At 45.0% G+C, this 20,119-nt stretch overlaps 1 protein-coding gene across 1 annotated transcript in view; it reads left to right on the top strand.

Annotated features, from left to right (window-relative positions):
- The window catches only part of LOC144762238 (adhesion G protein-coupled receptor F5-like), a 626,316-nt gene that overhangs the window by 540,149 nt on the left and 66,048 nt on the right, over nucleotides 1-20,119 (top strand). Inside the window, exons 11-12 of the mRNA XM_078647382.1 lie at nucleotides 10,451-10,621; nucleotides 15,301-16,719. Of these exons, the coding sequence (XP_078503508.1) occupies nucleotides 10,451-10,621; nucleotides 15,301-16,719 (1,590 nt within the window). The remainder of the gene's footprint in view (nucleotides 1-10,450; nucleotides 10,622-15,300; nucleotides 16,720-20,119) is intronic.

Raw genomic sequence — 20,119 nt, 5'->3', positions numbered from 1 at the left:
CCACATACAATCACTCGGAGTAGCACTCCTTCCCATCGTTCTTTAGCTCACGATGCCATTTGCATATGTCTGGGTCCAAACTGAGGTGGCGTGGATAGCAAAAGAACGATGTGTTGCAGTACTACCTGATCAATTGACAGTGGTTCGACTTATTGCAAGCAGCCTTCTATCACCTTTTGTGCATTTTATATACTACCCTAAGTGGCATGGGTGTATCCAAAGGTGGGTCACATGCTCCCTCTGTCACTGGAACCAAGTTGTGCCCAGCTGATGAGCTCATAACAAGGGCAAAAATTATCCTGGGTTGCTTGTGTTCTGATCCAGGGATGACCTGGCTTGGCAGTTCGGACTGGACTGTTACCGTGAGGAGCAGCGTCAAGGCTTATTTACATATAGCTGGGTCCAAAATGAGGAGGCATGGTGAGCAAAAGAACGATGGGTTGGAGTATTACACCGAGCGATTGCCAGTGGTTAGACTTATTGCAAGTTGCCTCCCATCACCTTTTGTTGTTTACTCTACTGATCTTGCCGCAGGTGACATGCATGCTTGAGAGGTAGCAGGGCTGCCACCATGTGGAGTACAAGGTGGAATACTTGGTAAGGATCCTCAACAGCCTTAGCCAAGGTGCTTGGGAGGCTCAGATGAAGCTCTGCCTCTTTAAAATCCTGCAGGAGTGGCACTCGGTGCTGACAAGGTTCAAGTCAGCAGGGCTGCTGGCCACTCCTCTTGCTGGAGGTGTGGGCATGTCCACTGCAACATTGTACATGTATGCTCTGACTATCCTGACGTGCACTGTCTGGGATGCAGTAGGGTCCACGATGAGGGGGAATATAGCTCGCTCCACTCTGTTGCTGTGAGGTCTGCTTCTGCTTCATCACGCAGTGGATTCCCCTCAGCTCTTTTGAATCACTAGCGGGCCACACAGGTGGCATCACGCGAAGAGTGGCTCATTGAGATGTTTAAAACAGTCTCCTATGAGAGGATCATTTATAATTTGCAGGATAAGACCAACGCATTTCTCCTCATATGGTTTCCATTCTTGAGGGAGGGTCACAGATCATGTGCAATGTAGGGCGGGGGTCGAAACGTGGACATCTTGCCCTAGTGGGCCTATACCTACTTCACTCCATCCTGAGAGCCCAACCAGAGTGCGCCAGTGAGCTGAGAGCTGCGATTGTCAGAACGCTAGAGTTAGAGCCGGAACCAGAGCACCAGCACGCAAAACGGAGCCGCTGCTGCCGTTGTCGGTGAAGCCGTAGAAGCGTGCCCCCAACGTGCCTCTAACGAGCTTCCAACCCCGGTTCCAGGCGTCTGATCGGCTGCAGGCTACAGGTTATCGGCTCGTTGTTTGTCCCGGCCATCCCAGCCGGGGAAGCCGCGGAAGCCGCTGGAGCCTGCTGTAGCCGCGGAGAGCCGCCGGAGAACAGAAGCATTCCTCCCACCGCCTGGTCCCCCCCCTCTCGTTGTCATCCGCATCGCCACCCGCAGCGCTGCGAGGGGGCCTCTGAGGAGGAGTGGAGGAGTGGAGGAGCGGAGGAGGCACGGCGGCGGAGCTGGAAATACCGGTGAGCAAGGGGGAGCAAAAATAACCCTGGAACAGCAGTGAAGTGCGAACCGAGCTGCTCCTGCCTCAGCTGCCACCACTACAGCTCCCATCCTCGCCCTTAGTTACACGAGGCGAGGAGCCTGCAGAAGAGCCGGCTGAGGGGCAGAGGGCTAATGAAAGCAGGTGGAGCAGATGTCAACGGAGGTCACAGCCCAGGTTACAGCAGAGCGGTCTGTAACCACTGAGGAGCGCGGAGAGCAGTGAGCAGTGAGTAAGGCACAAGATCCCAGTGTCCCATGTGTACTTCTGCCCCTGCCAAGGGAGCCAGTGGGGAGAAGTAGGGTAGCAAGAAAAGCTACCGCATGTCAAAGGAGCAGAGGAGTTGAGGCGCGGAGCCTCCAAAAGTTCTGCTGAGAAGACATTGCTGAGAAAGAGCCACCACAGTGCGATAAACTTATTGGCAAGTATCAGGCACCAGGCATCAATCATCAGGCGGCAGGAGCTAGTGGCCTGCACCAGGAACGCCCATCCCTCAAGCCCCATCAGATCGGCCATTTGTCAAATACCAGCCACATTGCCGGAGGCTGCCACTGAGGCTGATCTTTTTGCCGTGTTGAAAGAATAAATACCCTCCCATCTGCCATAACAGCCTTTACCAGCACCCAAGCGGCTATCCTCCTGACGGCAGCTGCTCAACTTTGAACTCCATCGCCCCTCCACACTGCCATGGTCCATTGCTATATCCAACAGCTAGCCGTGATAGGCTGACGGGCGTGAATCTGGAAGAGCAGACAGACTTGGAGGTAAGCCTAGGTGTTTGGGTCCGCCGTGATTGTTGAGTTGGCGGAGTAGGGGGGTAGAGAACAACGCGAAAAGAACATAGGGAACAGAGCGTAGGGAAAATAGACAAGGGGAAAGAGCCCTTTGGGGAGCTGCCGTTGCAGATTTGGCAGAAGTAGTGGAGTGGATGTGAGAGTAGGGGCTGAGTGAATCCACTTAAGCGCCAGAGGATCATAGTAAGTCAATAACATTTTAAGCCAGACTGTCAGTCCGACAGAACACCAGAGTCGGCCGAAACATTACTTACATCGGCAGGAGGTTTTTAACATAACACGCAAAAATTTCAAAGTCAACCAATTGGTAGGAAATCATTTCGAACCACAGCCTCTGGAACATGAGGTCAGGAAAAATTCGACAAGTACCGACATATAAACATAAGAAAAGAGTGGCTAAAAACGAGAAAGCAAAAACAAAACAAAGGAGACTGCCGGTAAGGAGCAAAAGAGCCTTATTTCAGTCCCCTGCCCAGAACCTTTCAAGTTCAAGGAAAAAAACCTAAGGCACAAATTTAATTTCCTAAAAGATCAAATGGCGGCAATCTATGTGAAAACAGAAGAAGAACAAAGTTTACAAAGCCCTCTAAAACCAATAAACATGAACACACTGAGTAAGGGGGGAAACAAAAGATCAGGCACAGCGAGAAAAGCAGCCACAACTCAATCAAAGTAAAGATCCGGGAGGCAGCATGGGTACACTGCCACGAGAAAAATTAACGATAAAAAACTGGTTGCTAAAAATAACAGCACAGATCCACGCTCCCACTAGCCAACTAATGTCCACACCGGACAAGACTTACAATGAAGAAAATGGAAAAACTCAAACTTTAAAAAACGACCAAAGTCAAATTGAATGTCAAACAATATCTCAAGGGAATATACAAAAGATAGTCTGGTCAAGATCATTCTCAATTTTTGAAGAAGAGGAACTCCTGAAGATGCTAGAAGTAAACACACAAAACACAGAGGAAATAGGGGGAAATATGCAAGTGGTAAAAAAAGACACAGACCGGGCAAAAATAACAGAAGAGGTAGATACACGGGAAATCACCTCAACCCCCAAAAAATCAAAATCCAGTTCTAGTCAATGGAAGGAGTACAAGACCGAGAAAAGCTGCCTACCACAGGGAAACACTAAAAAACACTCACCCATAACAATTTCCTCCGCCAGTGGTTTTGAGTCCATAACAAAGGCCCCGATGCGACCAATAAACACACAGATGGTTCCCTGGAGTGAATCTCTTTTAAAGAGTTTACAACAAGCAATAGATGTCCTGAATTTCCAATCTGATAAACTGGACATTCAGGTGGACTCGATGAATCTAATCGCTACGCATATAGCAGGAATAAATAAAATAAATACTAAGCTGGATACAATTTCAGAACATATTGCAAAAGAAATAATAAAGGAAACTCAAACAAAGACTAAAACAATGGAACCAAACTGTGTCTGTGGGAAGATAATAGATAAACTGGCCTCTTTACCAACAATTTTGTCAGAATCGTGAAAGAGCTCTCCAACCCCAACGCCGGAAACAACGACATCACCCCATCGCAAGACCTCTGCAATTCCCTCGCCTCCTACTTCTACAACAAGATCGCGGACATACACAACAGCTTCAGCATTCAACCATCGCACACAACGACCGCTGCAACGCCGCCCACCACCACCCTCCGCGCCTGGACTCCGATCAGCACCGATGACACCGTCCGCATGATGAACTCCATCCACTCCGGATCTCCGACCGACCCCTGCCCTCACCACGTCTTCAACAAGGCCGACGCTGTCATCGCACCCCACCTGCGGGACATCATCAACACCTCCTTCGACACCGCCACCTTCCCGGAGAGCTGGAAGCACGCCGAACTCAGCGCTCTACTAAAGAAACCAACAGCGGACCCCACCGAACTCAAGAACTACCGCCCCATCTCGCTCCTCCCGTTTCCAGCCAAAGTCATCGAGAAGACCGTCAACAAACAGCTGGCCGCCTTCCTCGAGACGAAAGGATCCCTCGACCCCTCACAGTCTGGCTTCCGAGCCAACCACAGCACCGAGACCGCCCTCATCGCTGCCACCGATGACATCCGAGCCCTGATGGACAACGGAGAAACAGCGGCCCTCATCCTCCTAGACCTCTCCGCGGCATTCGACACTGTCTGCCACCGCACCCTAGTGCAGCGCCTCAGCAATGTCGGAATTCAGGAGAAGGCACTGGAATGGATCGTCTCCTTCCTCGACGGAAGAACACAGAGAGTCCGTCTACCACCGTACAAGTCAGAGGCCACCGAAGTCATCTGCGGCGTCCCTCAAGGATCCTCGCTGAGCCCCACCCTCTTCAACGTCTACATGAGCCCCCTCGCGCCCATCGCACGCCAACACAACCTGAACATCATCTCCTACGCCGATGACACCCAGCTGATCCTCTCCCTGACCAACGACCCCGCCGCTTCCAGAGCCAACCTTCACGAAGGGATGAAAGATGTAGCCGAGTGGATGACGACCAGCCGCCTGAAACTGAACTCAGACAAGACGGAAGTCCTCATCCTGGGCTCCTCGCCCTCCGCCTGGGATGACTCCTGGTGGCCCCCCGCCCTGGGCACCGCACCCAAACCGACAGACCACGCACGCAACCTGGGCTTCATCCTGGACTCCTCCCTCTCCATGACCAGACAAGTCAATGCCGTCTCCTCGTCATGCTTCAACATCCTGCGCATGCTACGGAAGATCTTCCGGTGGATCCCCACCGAGACCAGGAAGACGGTCACCCAGGCCCTCGTCACCAGCCGACTGGACTACGGCAACGCCCTCTACGCCGGAACCACCGCCAAGCTCCAGAAGAGACTCCAGCGGATCCAGAACGCCTCAGCCAGACTCATCCTCGACATCCCCCGACGCAGCCACATCTCCGGACATCTGAGAGACCTGCACTGGCTCCCCGTCAACAAGAGAATCACCTTCCGTCTCCTCACCCACGCACACAAAGTCCTACACGATCTAGGCCCGAGCTACCTCAACAACCGCATCAACTTCTACGCTCCCAAACGCCACCTCCGATCAGCCAGTCACGCCCTCGCCGCCGCCCCCCGCATCCGAAGAACGACAACAGGAGGAAGGTCCTTCTCCCACCTGGCCGCCAAGACCTGGAACTCCCTCCCGACCGACCTGCGCCTGACCCAAGACCACCTCTCCTTCAGGAAGAAGCTCAAGACCTGGCTGTTCGAGCAGTAGCAGCACCCCCCCCCCTAGCGCCTTGAGACCCTCCGGGTAAGTAGTGCGCTCTATAAATGTCCTTGATTGATTGATTGATTGAAATCCTACGTGTGACACGTACAACAAGGACTTTTGGAGAAGCCTTCCACCAAGAATTGAGGGGCGAAGTCGCAACGATCGAAAAGCAAAATGGAAAAAGCTCAATTATTGAGAAAGAAATGGTCATAACTCCAGACAAAGAAAGTGAAACAAACGAAAGAGGACAAGGTGAAAGCAAAGCACATGCGTCATCTGTCATATTCAAAACCCAAACCAAAAGACAACGTAAACAAGCTCGGAAAGCAAGGAAGAATGTTGCCAAATCCAAACATGAAAGTCTAAATTATCCTATATTCACTCAAAGGAGGAATAAGAGTCTAATTGATCAAAAAGAAAAAATGGACTCAACAGAATTAAAAAACCACGAGGTAAACACAGAAGAAATTTCTGAGCCGCTGAAAAATTCGAGGTATACAATGACAACGGAAATCACTCAACAGAACTCAAAAAATGAAGTTAGCACAGAAACAAAACCAACATATAAAACAAAAAGAATAATGGACGAGTCAGTAAAAATTCAAGGAGGATTAGGAAATAAACAGCAAATATCTCAGGAAAAAGTGCAAATACAAGAAGGCCCACGGGATTCTAAGAAGCAATAACATTTAAAATTGACCGCAGGGGAATACGATGGAAAACAATTTAACCAAGTCAAAAAAGAAACTAGTCACGAAGTCCAAACAGAACAACCGATGAGGATGAACTCCCAATTAATAATCACGGTTGGAAACAAAGGAGGTCTACATAATGTCCCTCTTGAAGTATCACAAATGGATTTAGAGAGGCCGACCACGACCCATAGATCAGTCAAATCATCAGTAATGTTCCACAAAGAAGTGGCGACAACATTAAGGCCAAGCCCTTTCGAAGTATTCACTGATGAACATCCAGGGCAAGAGACACCCTTAGTCCAAAGAGAGGACAGAATCAGAACCCCCAAATGGTTGCCAAAGAAACAGGACGCATAATATTATTCAGGCCGGAATACCAGACAAAAGGAAAAATGGACACGCTGAACCGGAGGAATATACTGAGGCTATTTAGAGAGATCCCAAAATTAAGGGAAATAACTTCAAACGACCTAGTAGTAGAGTTCGTTCAAACGAACAAGGACACAGAATGTGAAATGAGCAGCACAACGTGGGCATCAAAGGAGATAACAGACCTCATATTTTCCACACGAACAGACTTTGCAGCATGGAGTATAACACTAGTTTACCCAACTTCAATAAAGTATCCATACCCTCTACTAAACAGTGTGGCCCCCCTAGTAACAAACAGAAAAGGAAAAACATCTTCCATCTTAAGAGCAGCGAGAAATGAGACAATCACCTAACAAATAAGGAGGGAACCCGTGCCTAACAAGACAACAACAGGGCAATTTAATCATTGAGCGGAGGAAGACCAGGATTGGTCTTGGATTCCACAAGCATTGAATTCTCATTGCTCCTGATGGAATCAGTCCACGCCACATAGAGCAAATAAGAAACATCGATGAATGTAAGAAAACTGAAAGGAAAATAAGTATCTGCTCTTGGAACGTACATGGTTTTAAAAACATGGAACAAGATCAAGAGACAATTGCCTTTCTGGGAACATTCGATTTAATATTCTTGCAAGAAAAATGGAATGTTACCCCCAGACAAATCATAGGATATGAAGAACACCATGTGATGGCTGAAAAAATCGCAAAATATGGACATCCAAGGGGGGGTTTGTCTACATATATAACTAATAACTTCACCTGGAAGTCCGAGATAATGGATTCAGGAGAAAATTGGATACAAATTATAAAGTTAGAAAATAAACAACTCACAAAAGAAGGCAGGAGGAAGCTATTGATTCTAAACGTCTGCGCAAAGAATAATCAAATCGAGGAGATATCCACATATAAATATTTGGGCATTAAACTGTGCAGAAATATGTCCATGGTGGATCAAAATCGGGATATCACGGCCAAAGCCCAATCACTCATTTTTGCCTATAAACTGCTCCAAAAGAAACTACAATGCCCCTCATATGGTCACATTTTAAAAGTAATGGCAGCTCAAGTGGTGCCTACCTTGTCTTATGGGTTAGAAATATGGCAAGGGAAAGAAATCGACATCCTAAATAAATTACAGATAAGAGTATACAAATCTGTGTTTAATCTTTTCAAAGGAGCATCCCCAGCACAAATACGAAATTTGGAATTCGGCCTACAAAACCAAGTCTACCAGAAGAAAGCTATCTTTGCAAAATGGTGCTGGACACTTAAAGCGTCGGAAATAGGTACACTAAACAACCTATGTTGGCTAGAAATCAAGAAACAATACGAGGAAAAAGAACCAAACACCTGGGGCACCTATTTGCGAACTGCCCTCGAAGAACTAAACATCGAGGAAGTTTGGAAAAGCCAGTTGGAACGAACATCGTTCAACAAAATTTGTAAATTAAATGCAAAGTCACTATCCCTGGTAGAGGACAAAAGAACCTTGGCTAATTGCCGACATGCCTGGACAGTAATTAATTCATATAAAAGACTAAAACCACAATTTTATCTAGAAGCTCACTTCCGGCTATCGCTAAAAATGAAATTCATGGCATATAGACTGGGCGACCATTGCTCAATGGACCTAATCCCAACCTGGAAAGTAAAAAAGCAAGAAAAGACATGCCGCCTCTGTGGGTACCACACAGAAAGCTTGTATTATCTATTGTGCACTTGCGAGACCCTAAAAGCCGAAAGAAGAACTATGCTGAAATCAGTTCTAAACGCCCTAGGAATATGCACCTGTAGGAAGGCGGTCACAAGGTGGTTGGGTGCATCTTCGAACATTCTAATATGCCGTGGAGTGAAATTTATGACTCTTGTAGAGACTTTACTATCAAAAATTGAAACGGATTACATTTTGAATCTAGAAAGCGATCGTGTTTTAGGAACTGTAAAGTTTTGGTGATTTATGTAATTTTATCTTGTTTTTACATTTATGGTTATTTATTGTATACTTTAAGGTTGTGAAAAAACAAATAAAGTCAAATAAAGTCTGAAAAAAAAAAGTCACTCCATCCCTGCTTCTTTACAGATGATCACACTCTATACAACATCATGAACCAGTAAAGTACTTTCAGATTCATGTGAGACAGGCCCCACTGTAAAACTGGTGCTACTGCAAACCATGACCAGTTTACTAAAGACATTCCTATGCGTAATTGATTTTTTTAACTACTCTCTGATTTCCCTCCCTATATATCTGTTCTATTATAACAAGCACAATCCGTTTTCCACCCTCCCCTTCGAACAACCCTCTTTTCTGTCCTGAAACGTTCTCTACAGTGATCTGTGATAATACCTGTGAGATTAAACAGTCGCTATTGAAGCTATCTATGGTGCTTGTGTGCCATTTTGAGGGTATACTTAAGTGAATTGAGAAACTACTGGGGCACACTTATGATGCAACTTGAGTTCTATGTGTACCACGTTCATAGATTTTGACTTAACGAATACCTTCCTAAGGAAGTCAGTCTAGGGCCATAGATGTTTCAGTGAGTCAATGCTGTCACAGAAGAGGGTGGTGGGCACGAAGGTGTCCGCAGACTTGATACCTGGACCCGTATCACGATGGGCATAACTGGCTCAGTGCAGAGCTGCCCACCCCTTTTTATACACCTGCGGTGTGTAAAGTGAATTCATTTAACTCGTTGGTACTCCAACTACGGACCTGATTACGAGTTTAGGTGCTATTTATCATACCTGGTAAGCACCGATACAACAGGGTATGTTGTTTATCAGGTGCGATAAATAACACTTATTATGATTTATATGGGAATAACATGCAGATTTTGGAGTTTAGTGCACCAAAATCCATATAGTACCATCCATACCATATGATTTGCCCCTTTTAAATTTCAGCAGGCTTGTCTTACCAAAATTTAAGGACAGTTGAGATATTTAAGACCTTTGATAGTTATTGGATGTGTTAAATATAGCCAAACTCATAACTGTGGCCCACGTGAAAACAGAGTTATACACATGGTCCAAATAGTGTGTGTAAACAGGGGTGTATGTATGGGGCAGAATTAACTGGCACACTTGTAATCAGGCCCTTAGCACCATTTTCAGACAGTACTGCTTTGAAACAGTGAGACAAGTTTCCCTCTTTCTGAGTTGTGCTGTCTGACATAAACTCAGAGAAATATTGCATTAAAGTGAATTCACTTTACTTAATGTGCATAACAAACATGTGCTTGGTCTGTTTTGAAGCAGGGGGCTTATCATAATAGAGAACCTTGTGGAGTGACTCATCTTTTTATTCTAGCACAGTTCTTAACATGTGTACCTTTAGCTTGAAAAATAATACACACAATTTACTTATAGAACTTTGTGAAGGTAAACATTGAGGTAACAAGGTAAATTAAAAAATGTAATTAGTTTAACATACTGACATTTTTATAAGCGTCTTAGTACATAATTGGATAACTCTTATGGTGGCTGTGAAAAAATGTTGTGGGGTGACATCTCTTTGTAGATCAACACAAATGTTTATCTAACAGCACACTTAATCTGTAAAATGATGTCTGATGAAAATGCATTTCTCCCATTTGACTTATGTGCGTATTCATATGTTTTAATAACATTGTTTACTGTGAATAATTGCATAAGCAGCATACCCAATAGTACTTTTATGTCACCATTTTAAGTAATGTTAGCTATCTTTTTCTATCCTCTAATTTACTACGGGCAGTGTCATTGATAACAACATTCTGTTCTTTTTTAGGAATTGCGCTTCCTGCCACCATCAGAAATACCAATTTATCTTGAGAATTTTGTTTCTAATGTGACTGCAGCTGAAGAAAACATAAATACATTCGCAACCATGAATGCATTAGTTGGTGTATTGAAAACTGTTTCAGAAGTTACCACTAGTGTCGATGTCACCATGATGCAAGTAAGCTACCACCATCTAGACTTGAAATTATCTTTCCTTGGAAATGGCAGACACAGCAGCTTTCAAAACTCTCTGTGTGCCTGTGTTCCCACCAAGAGGTGTGACCAGGGTAATCAGCAGTCCCTCCCCTATGGTCACTCAGACCCATACTGGGAGATACTTTCATCACAAGGGTTTGATGACAGACTGAGTGAAAGGACAAAAGATGGGGCCTTTCCTGGCTTCACCAAACATTCGTTTATAACAGGGGGCCCATTGAAATAAATGAAGTCCTGATCAATCCCACCGGTCTTGCAGCCAGAGGAAGAGAAAACACCTCCCCGCACCCAAGCCCTTGTCTCTGCTCTGGGAGGAGTTTTCAAACCTCACCAGGGCTAATAACTTGACAGGCCACTGCTTGAGAGCTAATGTGAATTAACCTCCAGAGCTTCAGGAAGGGAAAAGCTACATTTCTAAAAGTTGCTTTTTCTTAATATTTATTAAATATCTGACTTCATCATTATGGTAGGCATTCTATAAATATAAAAAACATAGTATCATTTGTTTTTGTGCTGTTCCCTAACCAGAGTTAGCAGACTTAATATTTTATATCACTTCTCAATGTTTCTCTATGGGCCAGCTAAGAGCCTTCTTATATTGAAATTAGCCGTTGAGTGATAGTCACTGTAAGGGCCTGCTAGTTTTAAAGTTCTACATCCTACTTTCGCATTTCTGCATTATTTTCCCCTGGGATTCTAAGAAATTCCATGGTTTATACATGAACAGCCTTCCTGTGTACCATTCTTCCTACCTCTTCAGTGCCTGACCGACTGTTATTGTACTTAAGGTTGCATATGCTGAGACGGACCTGAGGTCATGCAGCTTTAAAGAAATGAGTTCCTGCAGCTACAGGCTCAGATGTTACAAGTTATTGCTGGTGTTGGTTTCCTAAGAAAAGCAAAAATATCATCCCAAAACACACAGAATTGTTCTTTGCTCCTAATCCTAAAGGTAGGATTAAGACTCAGAGAAACTGATAGGAGGGAAGGATGAGGGCACGGGTAAGTAAACTCTTTAATAAATATTTAATTGCCACAAGCAGAACCCCTGTTCACTGTCACCAGCCATGATAATTGGTTAACATTTCATGAGTGTCTGCCTAATCACTTCTGGGCTGTGGAGAGGTTCCAATTCTGCTGCCATTTAACACATAGCAGCATCCTTAAACAGGCAGTGGCAAAACCAATAGGTCTGCCTTTGGCTTCCAGCCATTTGGTGATATATGTTTTTGTCATGATTTTTGCAAAACGCTCTATTGTTAGGAAGCCATAGGGCCCTCAATCTGAACATAAACATTGGCTAAAAGCAAAAATGTTGTTTTGGTCTCAACAAGCACGCATTGTCATAGTACTCCCTGGAACTGAAGTGAGCCGTTATGTGTGTTGATGTTCTCCTTGTAAAAGGTCAACAAGCTGTGACTCAACTAGTCAAGTAATCTTTATTGTAATAATAATAAAAATGTTTACAATATAGATAAAACATTATGCATAAAATCCATAAAACCCCAAAAGTGAGTTAAAAGAGGAAAACTGGCTCAGCATAATAAGTACAGGGTGTGGAGCTAGGATGAAGGTGTAATAGCAGCATCTAAGAAAGTGGTAAGTGCATATCAATGTAACTAAATGAAAATGAGCAACATGATGACAGATTGTAATAGCATATAACAACTTGGATCTGCAAGTTAATGGCAAGTAAATAGCAGTTCCTAATAAGCAGAGCAGGTATCCCAGACGAGACGATCCTGCCCATTCTTTGGGGGATAGCGTGGTCAAATCTCAGGTTCATGATCTCCATGTATTTACTACATTTTGCTAAGTCCACCTGCTCTGTCATGCTGAAGACCACATTTACTGCCTCGTTGCAAGTTCAGGTGCCATGAGGGATGAATAGTGGTTTTAACAGTCTGCGGTATGGTGTAAAGAGAACAGGAAAACAGCAAAGTCGTCAGTTTCCTATTGCAGTGAGAGTACACCTTCTTGGGTTAAATTCCTTCATTTGTAGGCCCATTAGCCTGGCAAAATGGATTTGTTTTAAGCAGCCTTTATGTAGTGCACTTGACAGATAGGACTGTGGCCTGAGACAGTATAATTCTGAGCTACAATACTAATGCTCCACTGCTCGCAGTGCTTTCAAGTTTCTATGTTTGTTCACATTATTTTTTGGGGATAGATGCCTAGATTGTTTGTCAGGGCATATTTAAACATGGCCCACAAGAGATGCGGTCTGTTTAACACCCTTTGGTCAATTTGGAGAGAATCAATTGCAAGATGTAAGTGTTGTGACCATGGGTTACCACTGTGGTTGAAGATGGGATGGATAGCTGCTTTCATTGTGTTGGGCGACGCTTGGTTATTCTGTGGTGGTAGCTTACAAAGGATGCCATGCTTGCCCACATTTTTGCCACCTGACCAAATTCCAGGCATATCAGGCAGTTTCATAAACATGAAGGAAGGCAAATAACTTATAAGAAAGAAAGAAAAAAGTAAAGGGAAAAAAGAGGAAGGCAAGTAAGAAAATGGAAAGAAGGAATTAAGGATGGAAGGAAATAGAAAAAAAGAGGAAATAAGGAAAGAAAGGGCAAGAAGTAAAGAAAGAAAAAAGGACAGAAAGAGTAAAGAAAGAAAGATAGGGGAAGGAAAGAAAGAAATGGAAAGAAGGACAGAAAGAAGGAATTCATGTGACTGGAATGGAGTGAAAAAACAGCAGTCTGATAAACAAAGGCCACTTTAAAAGTAAATTACAATAGCATTGGCAGGAGACACAAACTGATAAAGTTGTAATGAGCCCTGTGCTCTCATATGGTGGAAATGGTCCTGCTCGCACATCAGGCTCCACAATCAAAGGCAATACTGTAGAAATAATAAACCAAAAACAAAAAAGACATCTAACTTGTGTCCGAACTATACTCCCAGTGAAAGGGCTAAATGCAGTCACTCAAAGAGAAGTTAGCCAGTAACTGAAGTAGGCTCACCCATTGTTCCATGCTGTATGCAAGAACAAACCAATGGATGAAGAGTGGTAGCTGAAAGCCCCTTAGATAAGTATGTTGTACCTAAAATATAATACAGTCAAATCGTCTTGGATAACGTCAGACTTAAAAATAAATTTCCCTCCAAAAGCAGCCCGTCCCACTACAACCAGTCTGAGTAGTCCACTCCACACTTTGGGGTTAGTGTACGCATAGCATTTGAAAGCCACCCTAGCAGTGCAGTATTGCATATATAGAGAGTGCTTCCAATCCATGACGAGGCCCTGACTTGCTTTTAGTAATCCACTGGTGTGCCTAGCAATGCTAGTAGTTTCACTATACTAGGGAGATGTAGTGGGGCCTGGTGGGTATTATGTGGACAAGCTACTACTAGGCCTGTCATAGACTATCCCTACGTCTGACTTTTTACTGCTGTGTACTTAGGGCCTTTATTATGACTTTGGTGGTCTTGGAGTTGGGCCACAACGCCACCACACCGCCGCCCCACTCCAAGACCACCAAAGTCAGGAGAAACATCCTGTCAGATTCCAAATTTTTTAGTCTCTGGCGGGCGGTACTTCGGTGGTCCCTCTGCAGTGCCTATGAAAGAGGTACTGCAATGGGAGCGTCAAAGGCAGTTCCTGAAGGGCAAGAACTGTCAAGTCCATGCCCTGGAGGAACTGACGTGCATGCAACATGTGCTCCCCCCTGCATGCACGCCATGACCCTGAGGCAACAAGGGGGCCTGTAACGCCCCCTTAGTTTCCTCACTGCCACACTTTTCATGCCGGGCTCACCTCCATGAACACTGTGGCTATGAAGAAACTAGTAATATGATTGACTGTGCCGCAGCAGCACCACCAGCATATTACCAGCCTCACACCACTACAAGACCACCATGGATCGAGGATGGCTGATGGTAGTAGTGGTTCTGTTGCGCTCCAATCGCCATAGTTGGAATATGGTGGGTAGATGGCCAGTCTGGAGGACCAGGAACCTCCATCACGACTACTGCGGTTCAATGGATGTAATAAGGCCCTTAGTCTTTCCTAGAGGTTTCTTCAGAGGTACACCTCATGGTAGTTCTTTTTCAGACCTATAACTTGATTATTTTGAAACATTTTGAAGATTCTAATTTACTAATTACTTTTTGCTTTCTGTAATGATCAAAATCTTTTACTGAACCCATGAGCTTTTAACCTGAAATCTCATCTCAAGTATGCTTGTTTATTAGCCTTCGACAAAGTCGTATGATGACTCAGACAGCCGTGAGTTTGTACATCAAACCTCATACTAGTTAATTAGATCATAAACAGTCTTGAACATCCATAATGAAAAGCTAGGCTAAAAGTTGGTATTGCCTGGTCTGGTGGTGCCACACATGTGACAAGGATCCACTTGGTAGATATTATGTTCAGACCATAAATAATGATCTTTACTTATCTCTCAGTGTTGTGAGGATGAAGCTTCTCAGCTGACTTTAGTTAACCAAGACAAGTGTCACTCAAATTTCCACAGGTAAGACAATCAAATGTCACACATGAAAGAATGGAAATGCCACACTTAAGTAATATGAGAACTTTGCTGGTATGTCTACAGTGGTTGCGTTTGTGTTGCATGACTTTTCAGTGATTTCATGCCCTATTACTGGTTTTCTCTCTGTTTATTTCAGAATTTTCTCAATACGACAGATGTACTTGTGAAGAAGCAAGGCACCTGGGCATCTGTGACTCAAATGCAGAGGATTGAGGGTGGTTCTCAGCTTCTTCGGTCAATGGAGACATTTTCACAAGGGATTCAAATAAATGACACAGTCACACAATTGAGTAACACAATCATTTTTCATGGGATTGTTGCAAACAACGCTACTAACGACTACTATGAGGACTTTGCTTTTGGAAACACAACAGGGAAGGTGAACATTTCTAGCGAGACTCTAGCAACTATTCGTAACTTCCGTTTACTCACTATTGCTTACTCCTCATTGAACGACATTCTGACAGTAAACCAAAGTGAGACTGTGAATGGGTTGGTTATGTCAATGGTGGTCAGTAAACAAAAGGGTGCTAACTTAAGAGATAATTTTAACATATCAATGATGTTTGAAAAAATCAACAGCTCGCTATCAAATGCCTCGTGTGTCTTCTGGAAGTTCAATGACTATGGATCAGGCGAGTGGGACACAACTGGCTGCACAACCATTGAACAAGAAGATCAAGTCCTTTGTACATGTGATCATTTGACACCATTTACAATATTAATGTCATCCCCCCGATCCTCGCCATCTGGAGGCAATACAATGGAGGAAGAAAAACAGAGACAGGTTACCTTAGAGTACATCACCTACATTGGTGTGACCATTTCCATGGGAAGCTTAGTTATTTGCCTTATAATCGAGACACTTTCTTGGAAGTCTGTTACCAAGAATAAAACGTCATACATGCGGCATGTGTGCTTGGTGAACATCGCTGTGTCACTTCTGATTGCTGATATTTGGTTCATCGTTGGAGCAAGCCTCACACCACATTTATCCAATCACACCATCTCCAATGCAACAACCAAACATACTCAAGCCTGTGATGCTGCTACATTTTTCACTCACACATTCTACCTTGCTGTGTTTTTTTGGATGCTGGCCATGGGCCTTATACTCTTTTATCGTCTGGTTTATGTTTTGCATTATATGACCAACACGTTTATGCTGGCCCTAGCATTCTCCCTGGGCTATGGATGCCCCCTCATCATAGCAGTTGTTACTGTAGCTGTTACAAGTCCACAGAACTATTACAGAGAAGGCAATAGCTGTTGGCTTAACATGCTCAATACCAGGGCATTCCTTGCCTTTGTCATACCCGCCTTAACCATTGTTGCTGTAAATTTTATCATACTTGCTCTAGTCATCATTACTCTTCTGAGACCTTCTGTTGGAGCTCAGCCAAGAAAGGAAGAGAAGAACACACTACTCAAGATTGCTAAAAGTGTTGCCATCTTAACACCATTGTTAGGCCTAACCTGGGGATTTGGAATAGGAATATTGATAACAAACAACTTTGTGCTCAACGTAATATTTTCTCTTCTGAATTCACTACAGGTTAGTATGTGATGCACTGCCAAGTCTTTACTATTGTATGTGATGCATTGAGCATAATTTGTTTGCTTCAACAGTTGTTTCCAAATTTGTCACACTCTCTGTGAAATTGTGATAATGGTTATTAGGCAATCATTTACTGAAAGGGATCTGCTGCAGCTCCAAGCATGCTCTCACTCATGTCGTCAGATAACACCTTAGTCCCCCTTTAACTAAAACAGAACTTTTTGCAGAACTCTCAAGTTTCCCAGGTCTACATGTGAATAATCTATCATGCCCAGTTATTTTTCTTTGCTTTCTGTAATCCTGTTTTCAGTGATGCTGACACAGACTGTTGCAGGTACTTTATTCGGCACAAACTCCAGCCCCCGGGGCCAGGCATGTTAAGAATGGGGAGGGGCAGTGTGGCCCCCTACCTGGGCTGATTTTGGCCCTGGGCCATTATATTTTATTTTTTCTAATAAGGGAAGGGGGTGGGGGGAGGGCAGCCCACTTCCCTGGGCAATTTTAGGCCCTAGGGACTTATCCCCCGGTGCCTGGCCTTTACTTTTATTTATTTTTCATTTAAAGGGAGGGGGGCCAGTGGCCCCCCCGAGCCATTTTCACCCTGGAGAACCCCATCCCCCAGGGACAGACCCTTGTAAAATATATATATTTCTTATTTATTTAAAGAGAGCGGGCCGCGCAGCCCCCATCGAGAGCCGATTTTGGCCCAAAGGCATGTCCTGTAGTGTAGCTGCGCTGGTCCCACCCAGGGCACCCACATTTGAAATGTTGTAGAGGGGAGCTTGAAGGCCCCTGCGGTCCATGCCAGCTCCCTGCCTTCGTCAGGCACCTGCATTGCTTTGAGACCCAGGGAGCTGCTGAACATGTGCCTTGGATACCAAAGTAATGTTTCTGTTTCCTTGCTCGCTTGACAGGGGGCTCGGAAACAGACATGCTCCGCTTTCAGCAAGAGAGAGCGTTTTCTGTTCTCGCTTGCTGAATGTGGAGCAGTGTTTGCTATGGCTTAGCAGGAGCTAACTGCAATGTCCTGGGGAAGGGCATCCTAGGACATTGCTTAAGCCTGCCATTGGTGGTGGCAGTCCCCATCTAGGGCTCCACGAGGGGGGACGCATGGCCCTCCTCCTTTATTATTTACCCCCCTATGAGGTGGTGATCCCCGGTTTCGGGGGTCGCGTAGTTAATTGTAAAGACTTGTCCCAGGGAGTTGGCAATCCCCAGGGCTGGTGGCAGTCGCAAAGGCTGCAGCGGAGGACATAAGGACCTCCCCCACATTCATTTAGTCAATAGACCCAGGGAGGTGGCCATCCCTGGGGCAGTGAGGTGTCATGGAGGCGCCCTGCAGCACTTTTCATATCTTTTCCCCGAGGAGGTGGCGGTCCCCGTGGCATGGGGGTACTGCATGGGCACCCCCGCATTACTATAAAAACTTGGCCCTCCCGGGGGCCAATATTTAACAAAGCGCAGGAGCCCCCGCTTCCTTTTTTTCTTTTTATTTCAGCGGGAGTCTAGGAACCAGCCCGACTCCATCCAGCTTTTTTTGGCCCTGGGAGGTCTCCGTGTGTCTCTCCCAAAAGGCATAGCGGGTCAGTGTGTTTCTCTCTGGCCCCCTTTTCTTTTTTTTTTACATTTTGCCTTGTGACTTAGTTCAGCAGAAAGTGGCTGTTTTGTTTCCTACAAAGGGCATCAACAACAGGGTTGCAGTGATAAAATCACCATCTTTCTAGCTTTCAGGAAATGGCAGACTTGATTCTGAAAATATTTTTTTTACCACAGTTTGTTCATTTTACTGGGAGATAGCAAATTTGTGTGCTTTTAACCTCCTTCCAGTTTGGGGTGGAAACAGGTGTGAAACCCATGGTAGGTCACAGAAAGCTACACATTTCTGAAACCGAGGCAACATTCTGAATTTCGCATGGGGTCATTTCTGTGGATCCATTAAGGGCTTCCTATAGAAAGTAACTGTTGAAATTAAAAAATATTGAAATTGAGTTGAAACGAACAGACATGTGAACCTATATTTGCATTTGTAATGCATTCTTATTATGACAGATTTTCAAAAGCAATATACTGTTATATCCGCTAGACCATTCCAGTTGTGGGAATTTGTAAGGTTTTTAGGTAGGTTTTACAAGAAACTAAGGTACCCAGAGCCAAAAAACGAAAGGCAATAGTTTTTCATTGTGTACCAAATATGCAGCAATGCATGTGGAAAATTATAAAGACTGAAAAAAGACTGAAATAGACACCAGATTTTTAGTTTAGGAGCAGTGGTTTAGGCCCCAGTTCAACTGGCACCTAGGGAAACCTATGAAACCACTAATACATCTTTGAAAACTAGGCCCATGTGGGGGTCCAGGGTGGGTTGACTTGCATGACTTTTACCAGGTGTTTATACCCAAAACCCCATGCAAATTTCAAACTTTGCTTAAAAAACTATTTTTTATTGCATTTATGTGAAGAAAACTCGTAGAATCTGGTGGGACCCACACATTTTCTACCACCCTGCATTCTCCGCAGCATTCTGGGAAAAACATTGCCTCAGTTGTGTGGTTGGGCCAAGGGCACGCAGGAAGAACGGGCGCAAACACTGACATCCAAAGCTGCTATTTTAACCAGGCAATATTATGAACTTTTAATACTGTTTTTACCTGCTACTTGCTACTTTGCATGTTTTTCCTCCAGCGCTTTCTGACGCCCTTCTGTGCCTCGTGCTCCCCGGTCAACCACGGGTTTTCCCAATTGCTGTGGAGGGAGCGCCAGGCGGGTGCACTTCCGGGCTAGAGGGCGGAGGCCAGCATAAAGCTCTTCTCTGGGTGCTTCGCGCTGCGGACTAGTGGGTGAGAGTGCGCTCGCATTTACACTGACATCCAAACCTGCTATTTTAACCAGGTAATATTACTAACTTTTAATACTGTTTTTACCTGCTACTTTGCACATTTTTCCTCCAGCGCTCTCTGACGCCCTTCTGTGCCTCGCGCTCCCCGGTCCTCCACGGGTTTTTCCGATTGCTGTGGATGGAGCGCCAGGCGGGTGCACTTCTGGGCTAGAGGGCGAAGGCCAGCATAAAGCACAACACTGGCAAACCCGTGCCAAGAGCCAGGACCCCTGCTCCCCCCAAAGTAGGTTAACTCCGCTACAGCCTCACTGACCTTCTCCGCCTTAACAGGTTTGTTGACAAGTGCTGTGAACTCCTACCGGACAATGATAAATTTACCTGCCCCTGTGGCTTTACCCTCCCTGAACCTCAGAGGACTCTGGCCTTTCAACCAGCCCAAAATCCCTGAACACAGCAACCCCCCCTACTCAATAAGAACTCCGCTTTAAAGGGCGGCCTCTTAAATGTCAGATCACTAGCCAAACATAAATATGAAATCTCACACCTCATTTCTGACCATGA

The sequence above is a fragment of the Lissotriton helveticus genome, chromosome 6 (genome assembly GCF_964261635.1).
Source record: "Lissotriton helveticus chromosome 6, aLisHel1.1, whole genome shotgun sequence".
In the NCBI taxonomy this organism is placed as follows: domain Eukaryota; kingdom Metazoa; phylum Chordata; class Amphibia; order Caudata; family Salamandridae; genus Lissotriton; species Lissotriton helveticus.
Note: the sequence above shows the minus strand (reverse complement) of the source record. Positions and strands in the feature narration are given on the sequence as shown.